This window comes from Mya arenaria, chromosome 3, assembly GCF_026914265.1.
Source record: "Mya arenaria isolate MELC-2E11 chromosome 3, ASM2691426v1".
Taxonomy (NCBI): Eukaryota; Metazoa; Mollusca; class Bivalvia; order Myida; family Myidae; genus Mya; species Mya arenaria.
In genome coordinates, this window is record NC_069124.1 from 12,431,866 (window position 1) to 12,449,546 (window position 17,681).

General features: G+C 36.6%; 2 protein-coding genes across 3 annotated transcripts; both read left to right on the forward strand.

The window, feature by feature from the left end:
* Positions 1-1,215: 1,215 nt before the first annotated feature.
* Positions 1,216-7,456, forward strand: LOC128227544 (major facilitator superfamily domain-containing protein 6-A-like). 2 transcript variants are annotated; one of them, XM_052938193.1, is made up of 5 exons: positions 1,216-1,629; positions 2,781-2,969; positions 3,138-4,628; positions 5,717-5,908; positions 6,170-7,456. In XM_052938193.1, the coding sequence occupies exons 2-5, from the start codon at positions 2,897-2,899 to the stop codon at positions 6,265-6,267; spliced, it is 1,854 nt and encodes a 617-aa protein (XP_052794153.1). In that variant the 5' UTR covers positions 1,216-1,629; positions 2,781-2,896; the 3' UTR covers positions 6,268-7,456. The 2 variants fall into 2 exon arrangements, with proteins under 2 accessions (XP_052794153.1, XP_052794152.1); XM_052938192.1 differs by having other exon boundaries at positions 1,217-1,326.
* Positions 7,457-10,186: 2,730 nt separating this feature from the next.
* Positions 10,187-17,052, forward strand: LOC128227545 (major facilitator superfamily domain-containing protein 6-like). Its single transcript, XM_052938194.1, has 5 exons — positions 10,187-10,214; positions 11,930-12,010; positions 12,292-13,779; positions 14,059-14,250; positions 15,495-17,052. Exons 2-5 carry the CDS (start codon positions 11,938-11,940, stop codon positions 15,581-15,583), a joined length of 1,842 nt encoding a protein of 613 aa, XP_052794154.1. The 5' UTR covers positions 10,187-10,214; positions 11,930-11,937; the 3' UTR covers positions 15,584-17,052.
* The last annotated feature ends 629 nt before the right edge of the window (positions 17,053-17,681 follow it).

A 17,681-nucleotide genomic window follows, 5' to 3' on the forward strand; every position in this document is an offset into this window, starting at 1 on the left:
GATTATCACAAAAAAAATTCATTTAAAGTCTAAAAACACTTCAGATTGTTATTATAACACAAAATTGTACTAAAACAAAAATAGTGAGCTTAGCTAAAGCTGCATTCTCACAGATTGAACGTTTTGACAACTTCTTTATTTTTTTGTCTTGGAACGAGCCAATTTACGCCAGTGATAACTGTGATATAAAACTGCTGACAAAAGATCAGATCGCAGATTTTCTTATTTATATAAAAAAAGATGTTTTATGCATTTTTCTTAAATCGTTAGTAACTCTTTTAGCCATAAAACAATAATTTTCGAACGGGAATATGAAAATCTGCAATCTGATCTTTTGTCAGCAGTCTTATATCACTGGTTTGCAGATATTTACGCACAACTGGCTCATTACAAAACAAAAAATAAAAAAACGGTCTATCTGAGGGAGTGCAGCTTTAATCCTGTAAAAAATGATTTAAGATGATTCGAGAAACTAGGACCAGATCATTGAGAAACTAGGACCAGATCATTGAGAAACTAGGACCAGATCATTGAGAAACTAGGACCAGATCATTGAGAAACTAAGACCATATCATTGAGAAACTAGGACCAGATCATTGAGAAACTAAGACCAGATCATTGAGATCATTGAGAAACTAGGACCAGATCATTGAGAAACTAGGACCAAATCATTGAGAAACTAGGACCAGATCATTGAGAAACTAAGTCCAGATCATTGAGAAACTAGGACCAGATCATTGGCGGGGCAAACGAGTAATGCAATAATTCAAAAACAAAAAAATACCGTATTTTTTTCTGATTTTCTTTACCGTTCAATGCTATCAAGTTTGAAGTTTTTAACAGTACACATAATATTTCTAAAGTTCAAAATATTGGATAGCCTAAGATCATTATGAACATGTTTACGTGTATAAAATGATTTCATTTAAAAATATAATGAAACTCGCGATCGTCGCCTATTTCTTGTCTATTTAATACTTTGTGTACTCAGTTTATATCAAATACCATAAAAGCAATCGAATTTTCTACTGGTAAATTAAAATTGTTGAAGGTGTTTAAATTCACAAGAGCAATAGCCAGGTGTATCGGAAAACATTTTAGATACTTATCTTATTAGTTATTTTCGCAATCCATTCACAAAGTAAAATACCTGTGAATTTTTATATAGTTCGATATCAGAGTGAATTTATGCTATTTCAATACCAACATAACGTACAATTATTACTGTACAGTGTCCTTTAAATGTGTATTAATAAAGGAGTTCGTTCCCTTAGTTACTATAATCAATTGTAAACAACAGGTGTGTTCCACACGTTCGCTTGATTAGTAAGTATTTCTTTGTTTTATTTGCTTTTTAAAACATAGTTTAAGTCACGAATTATGTTTTCACATAATTCGGACACATTATATCTAATTTGTTTCAGTTAATTTCACACGAAATTTACAATGAATATAATACAGGTAAAGGGAAAACAGTGAATTATGTCAGTTTGTCAGTGTATTGGTAATGTCGGTATTGATTCAATGATTAACGAACTATTTCTTTCGAACATGGTTGTCGCATTATATTATTTATACCATATAAACTTAGAGTTAAGGCAATTGGCTTTTCTATTTTGTAGCTAAAAGGTTTGTGATTTAAAGAGTTTTAACTACTTAATCTTTTTCTAATTGTTTTACATGTTATCGCATCGTCTTTACTCCTACGTGGCGTGAATATATTATGTGTATGTTGTTATTTGTTTAGTACACAAGTGGAACGTTCATCATATACTATATGACGTGTTGGGGTCGTGAAACACTAGACAGCAGTATTATTTCCCAAGCTCAAGTGCAATTCGGAAAATTAACTATATAATATATAGAAGTTTAGAACACTTATATAGTGGTCTTAAATCTTCGAAGGATGAAAATATGAAGACAAAGTATATTCTTGATTCAACTGGTTCAATTTTCTTAGCCTCTTCATCGCTCATATTCTTTTCTTTCGCGTCATTCGAGGCCCAGTTCTGGCCCGCTGGTAATTCTAATATACATAAAGAGTATTTTTTCATAAAAACACCTCATTTGCTGGTGAGAGTAAATGTGTTATTTGTTACCAGCTATTTTAATCATAGATCAACTCACACAGCTATTTTTGTTTTTGTCACAAGATAACGACTACGTTTTAGTGTCTACCTAACCATTCTCATGATTAAATTATTGGTCATTTTCACTCCAAACGTTGAAAATAAATTTGAAGATCGATGAAGGATGGGACAGGAAATGCATTTCTTATTTCATATCCCCGTTACCCGCTTTCTTAGTCTATGCCGGTACCCAGTCCCCTCTCCAGTGTGTCTTTGCAGCCTACGTTTATACATGTACTGTTATACAGTTATATTTAGATTAGTGAATATGTAAGTATACAACAGCTAATTTAAACAAAAATATTTGTGGTGGAAAAAGGCCTTGGTTTTCAATGTAAGTTATTTAATTCTCCCTACGAGGCATTCCATGTACATGTACCAGTACATATGTGAAGCTTTCTGGCGTCATGGTCATTCAGACGTATTAATAATTGATAACACACTAAACAAATGCATATAAGCTTTTCCGCAGTGATTTTACACCTTAGCCATTCAATGATTCGACCTATCGAGATAGTTATACATAACCTGATAAGTACAGATAAATCACTGTAAGTAGGCATAACAGAAATACCTCGCACGAATTTGAATGTCACATATAGTTATCAAGAGAAACTTAACTAAGTACTATTCAAGCTGCATATGTTTTAGTTTCAAACAATGCTCAACTCTGGCATGTTGGACCGGGAACTGACGTGAAGAAAGAATCACACACGTGTTTAGTTAACTTAGCTAGTGTTTCAACAGACGTTTTAACAGACAGAAGGATGGCCTTACCATGTGGAGAAGTAAACAGACAACTGCTTCCGGTCAAACTGATGTATTTCTTCTTTATGGCAGGTTGGTGTTAATTATATTGTTGATTTTAATTTTCTTTACGTCAATAGTCTATATACGTTATCTAAATGCAAATATTTGCATTTTATTGTCTGAAACTATTTTATATTACTTATCCGAGACGCCCCTCGAACTAAGAAACTTAGGTGTGATCTTTATTTGTCTGTCAAGGTGTAGGTACCCTACTTCCCTTCATCCCGGTATACATGCGCCAACTGGGACTGTCTGCGGAGGAGACTGGAATAATCTACGGGGTCATGCCCTTCGTCGCCTTCTTCGTGCGGCCCCTTATTGGGGTTCTGGCTGACAAGATACAACGCCATAAGGCTGTGCTTATTGTATGTGTGTTACTAACTGGAGTCATGTACGATCTTCTGCTTTTGACACCCGCGAAGCAAACGCATGATAACTCGGCTCTCGCAATAACGGTCCACATGCAGTGTTCACAAGCCGATTCTTTTATCAGGGATTGTAATTTTGCTGACGATGGTTGTGAGATGGGTTTAAAACAAGCTCTAGTCGCCAATAATCTTACTGGTATTTCAAGAAAATGTGAGTTTCAGTGTTCTGTGAGTAGGATGTCGATTAAGGCAGGAAACACGTGCTTCACAGCCGATGTCGGGACGTTGAGTGAGGTAACGTGTGATAGTGTTGTGAATACCGGTCATGACGTCATGTTTCAAAGTGACGTTAAGGGTATACTCGAAAATGAAATTCAGATGGGAAACAGCTCATATAGCGGCCACACATGCACAGATTATGATCTCAAGAATCTGACTTTCAACGGCACAAATTACTGGCAACTTTTATGTGAATCCGAAACAGTGTTCAACTGCAACTTACACTGTACACCAGAAATCAGCCAGAAATGTATGGGCACTATCAGTAGTGATGACAAACTAAGCGAGACATTTTGGATCTTTTTCGTAATATTTTTGTTCTGCAACATCGTGTTTGCCCCTGTGATCAGTCTTATCGATGCTATAGCATACGATATTCTCGGTGAAAAACGCGGATTGTGGGGCCGTCAACGCCTCTGGGGGACTTTAGGCTTCATCTTCTTTGCCGTCGCTTCAACGTTCATCATGGACGCTATCAGTCAAAAGAGCAACAACGTTGACTATTCAGTCTCATTCTATATTTTTATGGCTCTAACAATATGTACGTGCGTGGTCGGGTACTTCTTAAAACTGTCGGAGAACATCCACTGTGGACAATTTTTGAAAAACATCCTAGGATTGTTAAAATATCCCAAAGTCGTTGTGTTCCTGATAGCTATGGCATGTTACGGTATTATGAACGGTGTTATCGAAGCATTTCTATTCTGGTATCTCATGATGTTAGGCGCATCCCAAAAAATCCTAGGACTCTGCATTGTATTCCAATGTGGGCCGGAAATAATCATGCTACAATTCGCCGGCAAAATCATCAAGCGTATCGGTCACATATCTTGTCTGCACATCGCCTGTCTTGGCTACGCCATTCGTTTCTTCTGCTACTCCATAATCCCGGGACCGTGGTACGTACTTCCGGTTGAGCTGCTACACTGCCTTACGTTCGCACTCATGTACGCCGCCGCCTCCTCCTACGCCAGCGTGATAACACCAGAAGGGATGTCCGCCACCGTCCAGGGACTTGTCGGCGGGCTACTATTCGGATTTGGTATGATATTCGCTTATAAACCATACACTATATTAATGATTTTAAGGGTACGCTCATGTTTTCGTACAATGCATTTTTTGTATGACGAAATAAAGTGTGGCAAATCATTAGGAATGTTAAAACTAAGATACCAAAAGCTGGAAACCTTTAGCAAATGTTGATATATTCTCAAGTATCCTCTTTAAAGACCACACTATCCATTATTCTTTGGCGTTTACCCAGTGCCATTAAACCGGGTTTATGTTTAAACATTTTGCTACTGAGCTTGTTTCTGTAGTTTTTCGCATAAATATTAACAACAATATTAATCACTTACAGCTTTATTATCACGTGATGTAATCAATGAACTGTAAAAATATCTACCTCTTTCATTTTTAAAGTTTCGCTGGCCTTGTGATATCGGGGTCGGTTTTCTTTTTTACTTTACCGGCGTGGATTCACAAACCACTAAAATGAAAAAAATATTTATACTATAACTGTATTTTTCCGACATTTTCGATATCATAGAGTTTAATAATGATAAAATTATTGTTTTTAGATGCATAACCGAGATCCTTTAAATCTGTGAACACTGATTTTACAAAAATAAACATACATGTACAGATCTTGTACGGTGTTCTGTTAATGCACCAGTCAATTGTAACCACGGCCTCTCCAGGTCCGGGGAATAGCGGGGACTTTGACTTTCGGTCAAGCCAAGCCCGGGTAAGATTCCCGCCTTGCGGGAACGAACTGCTGGTAAAATCCCCGCCAAATGCTCCCGCACCCCAGGCCCATTCCCCGCTATTTTGGCGCGAGGACAAGACCAATGCATTCACCGGCACTGCGCGGCCACCTGGACGGTAAAAACACGGCCCATTTCCCCAGCTATCCCCGGTGTTCCCACGGATCTGGGGGTTCCGTGGTTTCAATTGACTGTTGCATTATATCTTGAAACTAATTCATATAACGGAGCACCTGCCTATCACGTACTTCACGCTCCATATAACAACTTTCAGTCAACGTCTTCTTTTTGTATTTAATTCAAGAAAATGTAGTCTCATTTGATGTTGATAGTTATTGTTAGTTTTACTATGTTTCAATTTAAGGCAAAGGAATCGGAAGTTTGGTGACGGGGCAGTTGTTTGACGCCAGGACGGGCCTCGGGCCGGTGTGGACATTTCGGGTTTATGGTTTTTTTGCCATCGCGGTGCTGCTGGTGTACGGGGCCGTCCATTTCGCCTTTTTCCGGGACGCATCTTCCGACAAGGATATTGTGTCAGATGAACAGGCGGGAAAAGGTATGTGATGGAACAACGTAATAAACTGGCTTCTTTACGTTTTGTCTAAACTGATTTGCCATCGAGGTCAAATTAAGCAAATATCATGTTTCATTCATATAATTGAAAAGTTTTTCGATTACTAGTAGTTTAAAGCAATTACAGTGTACACATCGTGAACGTTTATAAAATAAAGTAGTTGTTTTCAATAACAATAATTGATTCAGTATCCTTGCATGAACAAGCCTTATTTGAGTTCATAGTGTATTCTTTTCATAACAGCTATTTCAGAGGAGAGTGCTAAAGGCGTGGCGGAGAAGCTGTTAGGCGCAGAGGAAGGTGCAGTCTTGGAGCAACGGGACCGGACTGAACCTTGCTGAGGTAGGGGGATGTTGGCGAATTGATAGGGTCGGGGGTTTGGCCAGTCTTGGAGCTGCTGAACCGGACTGAACCCCGCTGAGGTAGGCGGATGTTGGCGAATTGGTAGGGTCGGGGGTTTGGTCAGCTTGGAGCTGTGGGACCTGACTGAGCCCTGCTGAGGTAGGGGGATGTTGGCGAATTAGAAGAGTCGGAGGTTTGCCCAGTCTTGGAGCTGCTGGACCGGACTGAGCCCTGCTGAGATTTAGGGGGAGTTGGTAGGGACGAGGTTGGGCCGGAGCTGCATTACGTAACTGAACCCTGCTGGGGCGGGACAAGGTGCGGAGCAAAGAACTGACAAGAGTGGTGATGAAACTCGTGGCCGAATAGAATTATGCCGAGGACCATGCCGGCTCTTTCTGAATGTTTGTGTTAATGCATATCAATGTGAAGCCAAAATACGACAATATGATCTCAAGATATAACCTCAGTTTTACACATTCCTCCGATCATTCCTTTACTATGTTATTTTTTAAAAGGTTTTAGTGAGACCAAAAATGAACATTACCGACAAGTATTTCAGGTTTTATAGTGTTCATGTTCCGATTTGTGTTTAAAAGCCATGTTGTTGTTTATTGTTGATCCACGACTTATATAGAGTTGATGAATTTCTAAATGAGCTGTCCATGATGGGGTTTTTTTCTGACATTTTTTTATAATTTTAATTTGCTCAATTGTCATTTTTCCTATATTTGTAAAACTGTGTAAATATTGTGTTATTTTCGGCCGTTGATAATAATATCTTATAATTTTAAATTGCCTTCTTATAATATTATAGCATTTTTTGGATTTTCTCTAATTTGGTTATATATTTGCATATGGAGACTTCAACATTTGATTCAACCAAGGGATTCATCTTTAACGTGTTTACATTTAGTTTGTGTTTAATAAGTATAAAATTATAATTGTTTATTATGATGATTATCTTTTGTTCTATGACTTATTTTTGGTTCATCATTTTCAGATTTTTAACTGAACTGTGCATGGTGGGCATTAATGACGTTTTATTTATAATTCTATTTTATTGATATATATTTTCTGTATTTATATGAGCGTTTATACATTAAGGTTTTCTTTGTTATGTGGGGTCCTTGATTATATACAACCGTACATTTGTAAAAATTTTTTTAATGTTTTTGCGTTTTGATTTGATTTTCATTCGGAATATCTGAATAAATCCTTACATTATAATTGTTCTTATTGTTTACAGTTTTACATCTAGGAAAATGAGTAAAATGAATAGGAAATTTGATTTTATTTCCAAACGGTAAATTGAGTGATAAATTAATTATATACAATTATAAAGCATGATAAAATAAATATGCATAATTATACGAAACATGAAAAATATAATGGTAAGTACCGAAGTTGCATATATTTAAAACCACCTTCACCTTGGTTGAAAGACAGAGGTTGAAAGACAGAGGGGTTTTTTTAAGTTCCGGTGGCTGGGGACAGTATTCAATAGCATTCTCATTCTTATCCCTAGATAATAGATATGCCTAAGTCATTCAGACTATTGGCCAGTATTTCATAGATTAGTTCAATCGAAACTCCTAAACGTAAGTTAGATACGTCATGGTTATTGATAAAGGTACAAGGGGCTGTATTCAATTACCACCTTAGACCTCATTTTATTTTAAGATTATAATCCAAGCGTGATTGGACTGTAAAAATAACTAGTCAGTTGACTGAATGGCTTTGCTAATGCGTGTCTAAACAGACAGTGATAAAAACGATATTGCATACGGCGCTGGAATGTCCTTCTATGTCCGTGGTCAAGGTTATACTTCTTACAAGAACGTTTAAAGTATTAACATGGGATATACATCTCCAATGATAAATAATATGACTTGCCTTACTAACTGTTTGATTCTTGTTGAATTCTATCAGACGGCAAGTCAGATCTTCGGCGGGGCGGTCGAGCAATGATATCAATGGCATTTAAAAATAGTTTTTACCGTATCACAACTCTTTTTCCCCCCGATATTTTTAGCCGCGCCATGCATATCAAGTATTAAGTTTTAACAGTACACATACCATTAAAAATGTTTGGATAGCGATAAAGATTATGATGAACATGATTAAGAATTTCATGTATGAAATTATTATATTTAAAAAGAAAATGAAACTCGTCGCCTATTTTTTGTCTATTACATATTGAACACAGTCTCTTTCTTCATTACCAAAAGAGAAACCCTTTTCTACTGGTTAGTTAAAATTCAGGCATTTAAATTCACAAAGAGCAATAGCCAGGTTTTTCGGAAAACACTTAAGATAATTCTCCTATTAGTTATTTTGGAAATCCATTCACAAAGTAAATACATTTTTCAAGTGAATTGCACACAATTTGATATAAAATTGAACTAATACTCAATTATCTTCAATATCAACTAAGCGTACAACTATACTGTACTGTATCCTTTGTATTATTGAAAGAGTTCCTTCCCTTAGTTCCTGCAATCAATTGCAAAACAACAGGGGTGTGTTCCACACGTTCGCTTCAATAGTAAGTATTTCTTTGATTTATTTGCCTTTTAAAAAGTAATTTAAGTCACGAAAATTGTTTCAGATCTTGTGGACACATTCTGTCCACTTTATTAAGGTTTATTTCATATCAATTTACGATGTTTTCCTATAAAGTGTTACCTTCATGTATGCACATAGTCGGGATTCTTCCAATTTCTTACGTCTAAACGGGTTTATGCAAAAACGGGGGGGGGGGGGATATTGAAATTGTATTAAGAGAAGTACTTTATGTTTGAAGTAAATAATAAAGGTTATACACATAATTATTTTAACGTGTTAGTGCAAATTTATTTTGCACAAAACAAGCATTAAACTATTAAATGCATTAAAACACAGGATTTACCTTCCAATAAAACGAACCTTGACTGACACAGGCAACAATTATACCAAGCGTAAAAACTCGACCATCTCCGGAAAGCTTCGCGATAGACCTCGTAACTACAATCGTAACAACTCGGCCATGGCCGAAGTGTTCCGATCGTTGTAAAACTGTGAACCGCAGCCTTGCAGGTGCCGTTCATGTATATATCGTTGTGTTTTGCCAGTATGAAATGAAAAAAACCCGCACCAAACACATAATAATTCGTTGGATATTTCTTTTGTGTGTGTAAGGAACTAATTTAAAATAACATTATCTGGTAATATTTCTTGTTTTTATGATATTTATAGACGCATCATGCTTAAATTCGTAATCCCGATCGGAATATATAACTACCCACTTTTGGTACAAAACAATGTGTACCTCAAGGATTTGCCATATCTAAAATCGTAAAAAAACGTCAACGTACAATTATTTGGACAAGTATGCACAATACAGGTAAACGAAAAACCAAGATTATGTAAATGTGTTAGTGTTTTGGTCCTGTTGATAGTGAGGTCGTGATTAACATCGAATTGAATTTTAAGCCACATAACTTATAAAAGTTAAATCAATTGGCTACTTTCCTTTTTTGTAGCTAAACAGTTTGTGATAAACATAATCTTGTAAGTATTTCAGGTATAAAATTATTATATTTAAAAAGATAATGAAACTCGTCGCCTATTTCTTGTACACAGTCTATTTTTATTTTCATAAGAGCAACTCTTTTCTACTGGTTAGTTAAAATTTAGGCATTTAAAATCGCTAAGAGCAGTTGCTAGGTTTTTCGGAAAACATTTTAGATAATTCTCCTATTAGTTATTTTGGAAATCCATTCACAAAGTAAATGTGAATTGCACAGAGTTCTATGTAAAATTGAACTTAAACTATCTTCAATGCCAACTGTGCGTACAACGATTACTGAACTGTAGCCTTTTAATGTATTATTAAAAGAGTTCCTTCCCTTAGTTACTCCAAACCATTGCTAACGAAAGGGGTGTGTTTCACACGTTCGCTTCAATAGTAAGTATTTCTTTGTTTTATTTGCCTTTTAAAACATAATTTAGGTTACGAAAATTGTTTTCAGATCTTGTTGACATATTCTGTCGACTTTATTTAAGTTTATTTCATATCAATTTACGATGTTTTCCTATATAATGTGTTACCTTCATTTATACATAATACAACTGAAAGGAAAACGCAGGATATGTAAGTTTGTCTGTGTACTGTATTGGTTCTGTCGGTGGGAAAGTCGTGATTAACGCCACATTTTACTGTTAATGCCATATAACTTATAACATGTTAATCAACTGGCTTCTTTTCATCTTTGTACCTGAACGATTTGTGATTTAAAGAACTTGATCTACTTGATCTACTTTTCACTGCATTACATCCCATACACCAGTGCATGCGTGTAGCCTTCATGTGTCATGTTCATAGACATAAATTAGAACGATCGTATAAATGAATAATGACCGACATACTACACGAAGGAATATCTTTTCCGCAGTGATTTTAAACCTTAGGCATTGATTCTGTCTGCTATCATATTTTGTCAACATGGGGTTCAACATTTGTAGCACAGTAGCTGTAAATAAACATAACAGAAATACTTCGCACAGATGGAAATGCCTCTGATATTAAATGAAACTAACATTAGTACTTTTCAAGCTGAATATGTTTAGTTTTCTAAACATTACTCGACACTGGCATTTACGACTGGAAGCTGGAGGGAAGAAAAAAATCAAACACGGTTTTATTTAAGGGCCTTCCACAGTGCAAAAGGCGTCTGAAAGCCCAAAACATAAAATGTTTAAAAAAAACAAAAACATTCTTATTTAGTTTTAAGGTTCAATATTTAACAAGCATAATTAAACATACATCATTTGCAACATGTGTAGGTGTTAAAACTAATTAGAAGTTAAGCCGATTTTACGATAGAATATTTTATCAGAATTTAAAAAAAAAAAGCATTTGCATTTTTTTTCTTAACAAAATGTCTTTAAACAAAATGATTATGTTTTAAGTGTACATGTAGTCTACATTACCCTATCAAAAATGTATTGCGGCTTTGTGGTGATTGCTTGTAATTAAAGAAAGGTATTTGCATTTTTGTAACCAGGAAATGAATTTAGTCCACCATTTTTCACTTATTTTTTTAAATAGCTTTCTTATTTGAAAACATATCAGTAAGAAACTCCAAGACATTGTTGATTGGGTAGTCTGGAGCATTTGATACAAAAATGTACTTATTTTGTCAGATTGTTCTTCAAACTTAAAGCTGCACTCTCACAGATTGAACGTTTTGACAATTTTTTTTATTTTTGTCTTGGAACGAGCCAAGTTTTGTCAAAATCCATGGACACCAGTTATATAAGACTGCTGACAAAAAAAAATAGATCGCAGATTTTTAAATTTAAGTTCAAAAAATGATGTTTTATGCATTTTTCTTAAACCGTTAGTAACCGTTTAAGCCATAAACATTAATTTTCGAACGGAAATATGAAACTCTACGATCTGTTTTTTTTTTGTCTTATATCATTCGTTTACAGATAATTACGCAAAGATAGGCTCTTTCCAAGACAAAAAATAAAAAAAAGTTGTAAAAATGGTAAATCTGTGCAGCTTTAAATTAAACATTCACGTTTAATACATTTTAACTTTTTCCCTTCCCCACTCACTTTTGTACTGTTGAAGGTCATTAACTTTAACTATCGTATCAAGTGACGTTGTTTCAGGCAGAAAGATGGCCTCTCCATGTGGAGAAGTAAACAGACAGCTGCTTCCGGTCAAACTCGTGTATTTCTTCTTTATGGCAGGTTGGTGTATATTATTATTTTTATTTTACATTTATTCTGAAGGACTGTATTTGTTATTGAAATGAATGAATTTAATATCGTTATGAAAAGTCGTCCATGCATAAACTTACAGAGCTGAAATAGATATTTAGATTTTGATGTGAAGTAGATTATAATTATGATAGAATTAATAATATGATTATATAATTAAACACCATTTATTCTGTTTTATAATAATCATCTCACACGCTCATCCCCTCCAGCTTAGTAAAAGTAAATGTTATCTTTATGTGCCTGTCAAGGTGTGGGTGCCCTACTTCCCTTCATCACGGTATACATGCGCCAACTGGGACTGTCTGCGAAGGAGACTGGAATCATCTACGGGGTCATGCCCTTCGTCGCCTTCTTCGTGCGGCCCCTTATTGGGGTTCTGGCTGACAAGATACAACGCCATAAGGCTGTGCTTATCGTCTGTGTGTTACTAACTGGAGTCCTGTACGATCTTCTGCTTTTGACACCCGCGAAGCAAACGCATGATAATTCGGCTCTCGCAATAACGGTCCACATTCAGTGTTCACAAGCTGATTCTTTTATCAGGGATTGTAATGTCGCTAACGGTGGTTGTGAGATGGGTTTAAAACAAGCTCTAGTCGCCAATAATCTTACTGGTATTTCAAGAAAATGTGAGTTTCAGTGTTCTGTGAGCAGGAACTCGATTAAGGCAGGCAACACGTGCTTTACAGACGATGTTGGGACGTTGAGTGAGGTTAAGTGTGGTAGTGTTGTGAATACCGGTGATGACGTCATGTTTCAAAGTGACGTTAAAACTTTACTCGCAAATGAAATTCAGGTGAGAAACAGCTCATATAGCGGCAACACATGCACAGAATATGATCTCAAGAATGTAACTTTCAACGGCACAAATTACTGGCAACTTCTATGTGCATCCGAAACTGTGTTCAACTGCAAATTACACTGTACGCCAGAAATCAGCCAGAAATGTATGAGCACTATCAGTAGTGATGACGAACTAAGCGAGACATTTTGGATCTTTTTCGTAATATTTTTGTCGTGCAACATAGTGTTTTCCCCTGTGTTCAGTCTAATCGATGCGATTGCATATGACATTCTTGGTGAAAAGCGCGGCTCGTGGGGCCGTCAACGCCTCTGGGGGACTGTTGGCTATATAACCTTTGCCGTCGCTTCAACTTTCATCATGGACGCTATCAGTAAAAAGAGCAACGTTGACTATTCAGTCTCATTCTATATTTTTCTGGCCTTAAATATATGTACGTGCGTGGTCGGATACTTCTTAAAGCTATCGGAGAACATCCACTGTGGACAATTATTCAAAAACATCCTAGGATTGCTAAAATATCCCAAAGTCGTTGTGTTCCTGATAGCTATGGCATGTTACGGTATCATGAACGGTGTTATCGAAGCGTTTCTATTCTGGTATCTCATAATGTTAGGCGCTTCTCAAAAAATCCTAGGACTCTGCGTAGTATTCCAATGTGTGCCGGAAATAATCATGCTGCTATTTGCCGGCAAAATCATCAAGCGTATCGGCCACATGTCTTGTCTGCACATCGCCTGTCTTGGCTACGCCATCCGTTTCTTCTGCTACTCCATAATCCCGGGGCCGTGGTACGTACTTCCGGTTGAGCTTCTACACTGCCTGACGTTCTCCCTCATGTACGCCGCCGCCTCCTCCTACGCCAGCGTGATAACACCAGAAGGGATGTCCGCCACCGTCCAGGGACTTGTCGGCGGGCTACACTTCGGATTTGGTATGATGTTATTATTGATGTTTGTTTATGCACCATACATTATCATTATGTTTTTAGTCTGTTCACTCTTTGAGTTTACAAAATCGAAAAGGCATGAACAGACCTGGAACAGATGTTTATTTTTATTTTAAAACGTATTCACATTACGGAGTAGCTGTCTGTTGCTTACTTCAAGCTCCATAAACAACTTTCAGTCAACGTTTTCTTTTTGTATTAAATTTAAGAAGATGTTATCACTTTTGATGATGATAGTTATTCATTTTACTGTTTTAATTGTAGGCAAGGGTATCGGAAGTTTGGTTACGGGACAATTGTTTGACGCCAGGACGGGCCTCGGGCCTGTGTGGACATTCCGGGTTTATGGGTTTTTCGCCATCGCGGTCCTGCTGGTGTACGGGGCCGTCCATTTCGCCTTCTTCCGGGACGCCACTTCCGACAAGGATATTGCGTCAGACAGACAGGCTGGAGAAGGTACGTAAAGAAACAAAGTACTAAAATGGCTCCTTTACTTTACGCTTTTCTAAACAAAGTTATCATCCACTTCATATTATGCATATAAGATGCTTCATTTTTAGCTCTACTGGCCAAAGGCCAGAAGAGCTTATGCGATGGTAATGTGTACGTAGTATGTGCCACCGTGCGTTCGTGCGTCCGTGCGTCTGTAAACAATTGCTTGTGAACACGATACAGTCTTCAGTTTTGATTGTATCTCGATGAAACTTGTACAGTATCTAGATATCCATTAGAGCTGGGTTCCTTTCGAAAACCAGCCAGATCCGCCCATGAATGCCTAGATTATGGGCCATGAAAGTTTTAAAGAAATGCTTCCTATTTTTAGCCAGGTCTGCATGAGCGAATTCTATTTTTAGCCAAGTTTACATGTACATGTAAATTCAAGTCTAGAGTTAAGGGAGACAATTTGCAAGTGTAGGATTTTTAGAGACAATTTGCTTTTTGCTTCTGCAGTTGATTTTGTGAATTACTCTGCCTTGTTCTTGTTGAAAGCCCAAAGGCCATTTTTTAGCTTTAAGTTCTGTAGTTTGTGCATTCATCTTAACAAAATTGGTTGTGAATGTTTAAGTTATGCACCTGGTGTCATTACTGGCCACACCCAGGGTTCACAGGTTTGGTAAACATAAATCTGGAATGGTTTGAAAATCTTTTTGTGTGTTCGTGCATCCATCTCAGCACAATTGATTGTGAATGTTTGTTCAAATTGATAAATGTTGTCCTAGGATGCCCTTGACTTTGACCTTTTGACCAACTTTTTTTAACTTTTAAAACTACAGAAAGTTTTACTATGAGAACAGTTTTGAAAGCATTTTTTTGTCAGATGACTTTTACTTGGCACATATTAAAATAGTTCATGCAACTAATCTGCTTACAGTACTTTCTGGGCTCAGATGTTGAACGTGCTACGTTTTCAGGTAACCCAAACACAAAACATAAACTATATGTCTGTTGCCTTTTACCCATACATACATGCTCTGGATTGAGATGACCACAAAAGCCATGCCAGTAGAGCATAGGCCCTTTTGGGCCTCTTGTGTTAATTAAAATATTGTTTTGAGTTTTCTGGAGGAAAGAGTGCAAAGATCGTTAACGTTAATACAATAAGGTAGTTTTCTTCAATATTATTAATTCACTCAGTATTCTTATATGGACAAGCCCTATTTGAGCTCATAGTGCATTACTTTGATAACTGTTCATTTTAGAGGAGAGTTCGAAAGACGCGGCGGAGAAGCTGTTAGGCGCAGGGGACGGAGCAGCCGTGGAGCTGCAGGACAGGACTGAGCCCTGCTGAGATTTAGGGGGAGTTGGTAGGGACAGGGTTGGGCCGGACCTGCATTACGTAACTGAACTCTGCTGCCAGGGGCTGGACAAGGGGCGGAGCAAAGAAATAACAAGAGTGGTAATGAAACTTGTGGTCGAATGGAACCATGCCGAGAACCATGGCGAGGACCATGCCGGTTCCTTCTTAAGAGTGTGTGTTAATACATATTGCATATGAATGTGAAGCCAAAATACCACAAAATTATCACTTATTACATAATAGTCAGCGCATTCTTTTACTAGATTATTATAGAACCACACTTTAACATTACAGTCAGTTATTTCTAGATTAATAGTCTACATGCACCGGTTTGTGTTCATAAACCATGTAGTTGTTCATTGACGACATATATGGAGTTTAGTAATTTCTAACTGAGCTGTCGATCCATGGTGGACATTAGGACAATGTGTTTGTTAATTTGAATTTGATCAATTGTTTTTGTCTAAGTTTGTACCCCTGTGTAAATATTGTGGATGCCTTTGTTATGTTCGGCCTTTGATAAGATACAGGGTAATATTTGTTAGTAATAATTGCCTACTTATAACATTATAACATATTTAGGATTTTTTGAATTTGGTTTAAATCTTTACCTGATAAAAGCCCGATGCCTCTGTTTCTGTAGAGGTTTCGGTCGTATTATATAAAAACACGATCCTGAGTAATGTGGCACTTGTCTTTATTAAAACATGACAAATGAAACATTTTAATACAAGCTTAATATAATTATTGTAACAAACACCCACTGACTGTTACGTTTTGACAACTGTTTTTTATTTTGTCTTCGACAGCATGGAAACCAGTTAAATAAGACTGATGAAAAAAAATGATCGCAGGTTTTCATATTTAAGTTCAAAAATTGATGTTTTATAAAACATTAATTTTCTAACAAAAAAAGGAAAATCTGCGATCTGATCTTTTGTCAGCAATCTTTTATCATTGGTTTGCAGATATATATGCAAAAATTTTCTCCTTCTAAGACAATAATTTAAAAAAGATGTTGTAAAAACGGTATATCTGTGAGAGCGCAGCTTTTAAGGGCATGGTGATATATACGTGCACAATCAAAACATAAGTATGAACTAGAATGTGAAAATTAAATACAGCCAACTTCTACATCTTCAACTTGTCTACATGCAGAAGTTTTTGTTTAAATTTTATAGAAGTGTCTATCATATTCATCTTTTGCGTTCATCATTTTCGGATTTCCTACTCAGCTGCACATTCTAGACATTTATGACATTTGACTTATACATGTTCATGGTGGGCATCAATGACAAATTAATTATAATTCTATTTCAACGATACAGTGTTTCTTAATTGCAACGAGCGTTTATACAATGCGCTTTTCTTTGTTATGTTGGATCATTAATCATATATAACCATACATTTGTAAATTTATAAATGTCGTTGTGGTTAGATTTGAATTTCATTAATTTTGGTGTTTCTGAATAAATCTTACCATATTTATTGTGCTGATTGGTAACAGTTCTCGACCTTTATATCTGGAAACATGACTATAATTAATAGAACATTATTACGAAGGTGCAAGCATTCTTGAGTAATCCAACGAAAACCTTTTTCTCACCTCAAGGTCACCACGACCTTGACCTTTGACCAACTGATCCAGAAACCAATAGGGATCATCTACTAGTCATTACCGAGTGGAATACCAAGTATGAAGTTCCTGGGTGCAAGTGTTCTTTAATTATTCAACGGGAACTATTTTTTTCACCTCAAGGTCACCTTAACCTTTTGACCTTCTGATTCCAAAATCAGTAGGGGACATCTACTAGTCATGACCAACTGGCATACCAAGTATTAAGATCCTGGGTGAAAGTGTTGTAAAGTTTTTGAGCGAAACCCGTTTTATACCTTAAGGTCACCGCGACCTTGACATTTGAGGTCACCAATAAATCGTTTTTCATCTGAAGGTCACCGCGACTTTGACCTTCTGATCTCAAGATGATGTTATGACTTTCTTGCATATGAAGCGTTAAGTTACTTGACCAAAATTATCTTAAGTTATTGAGCCAAACACGTTCTTCATCTCAATGTCACCGTGAACTAG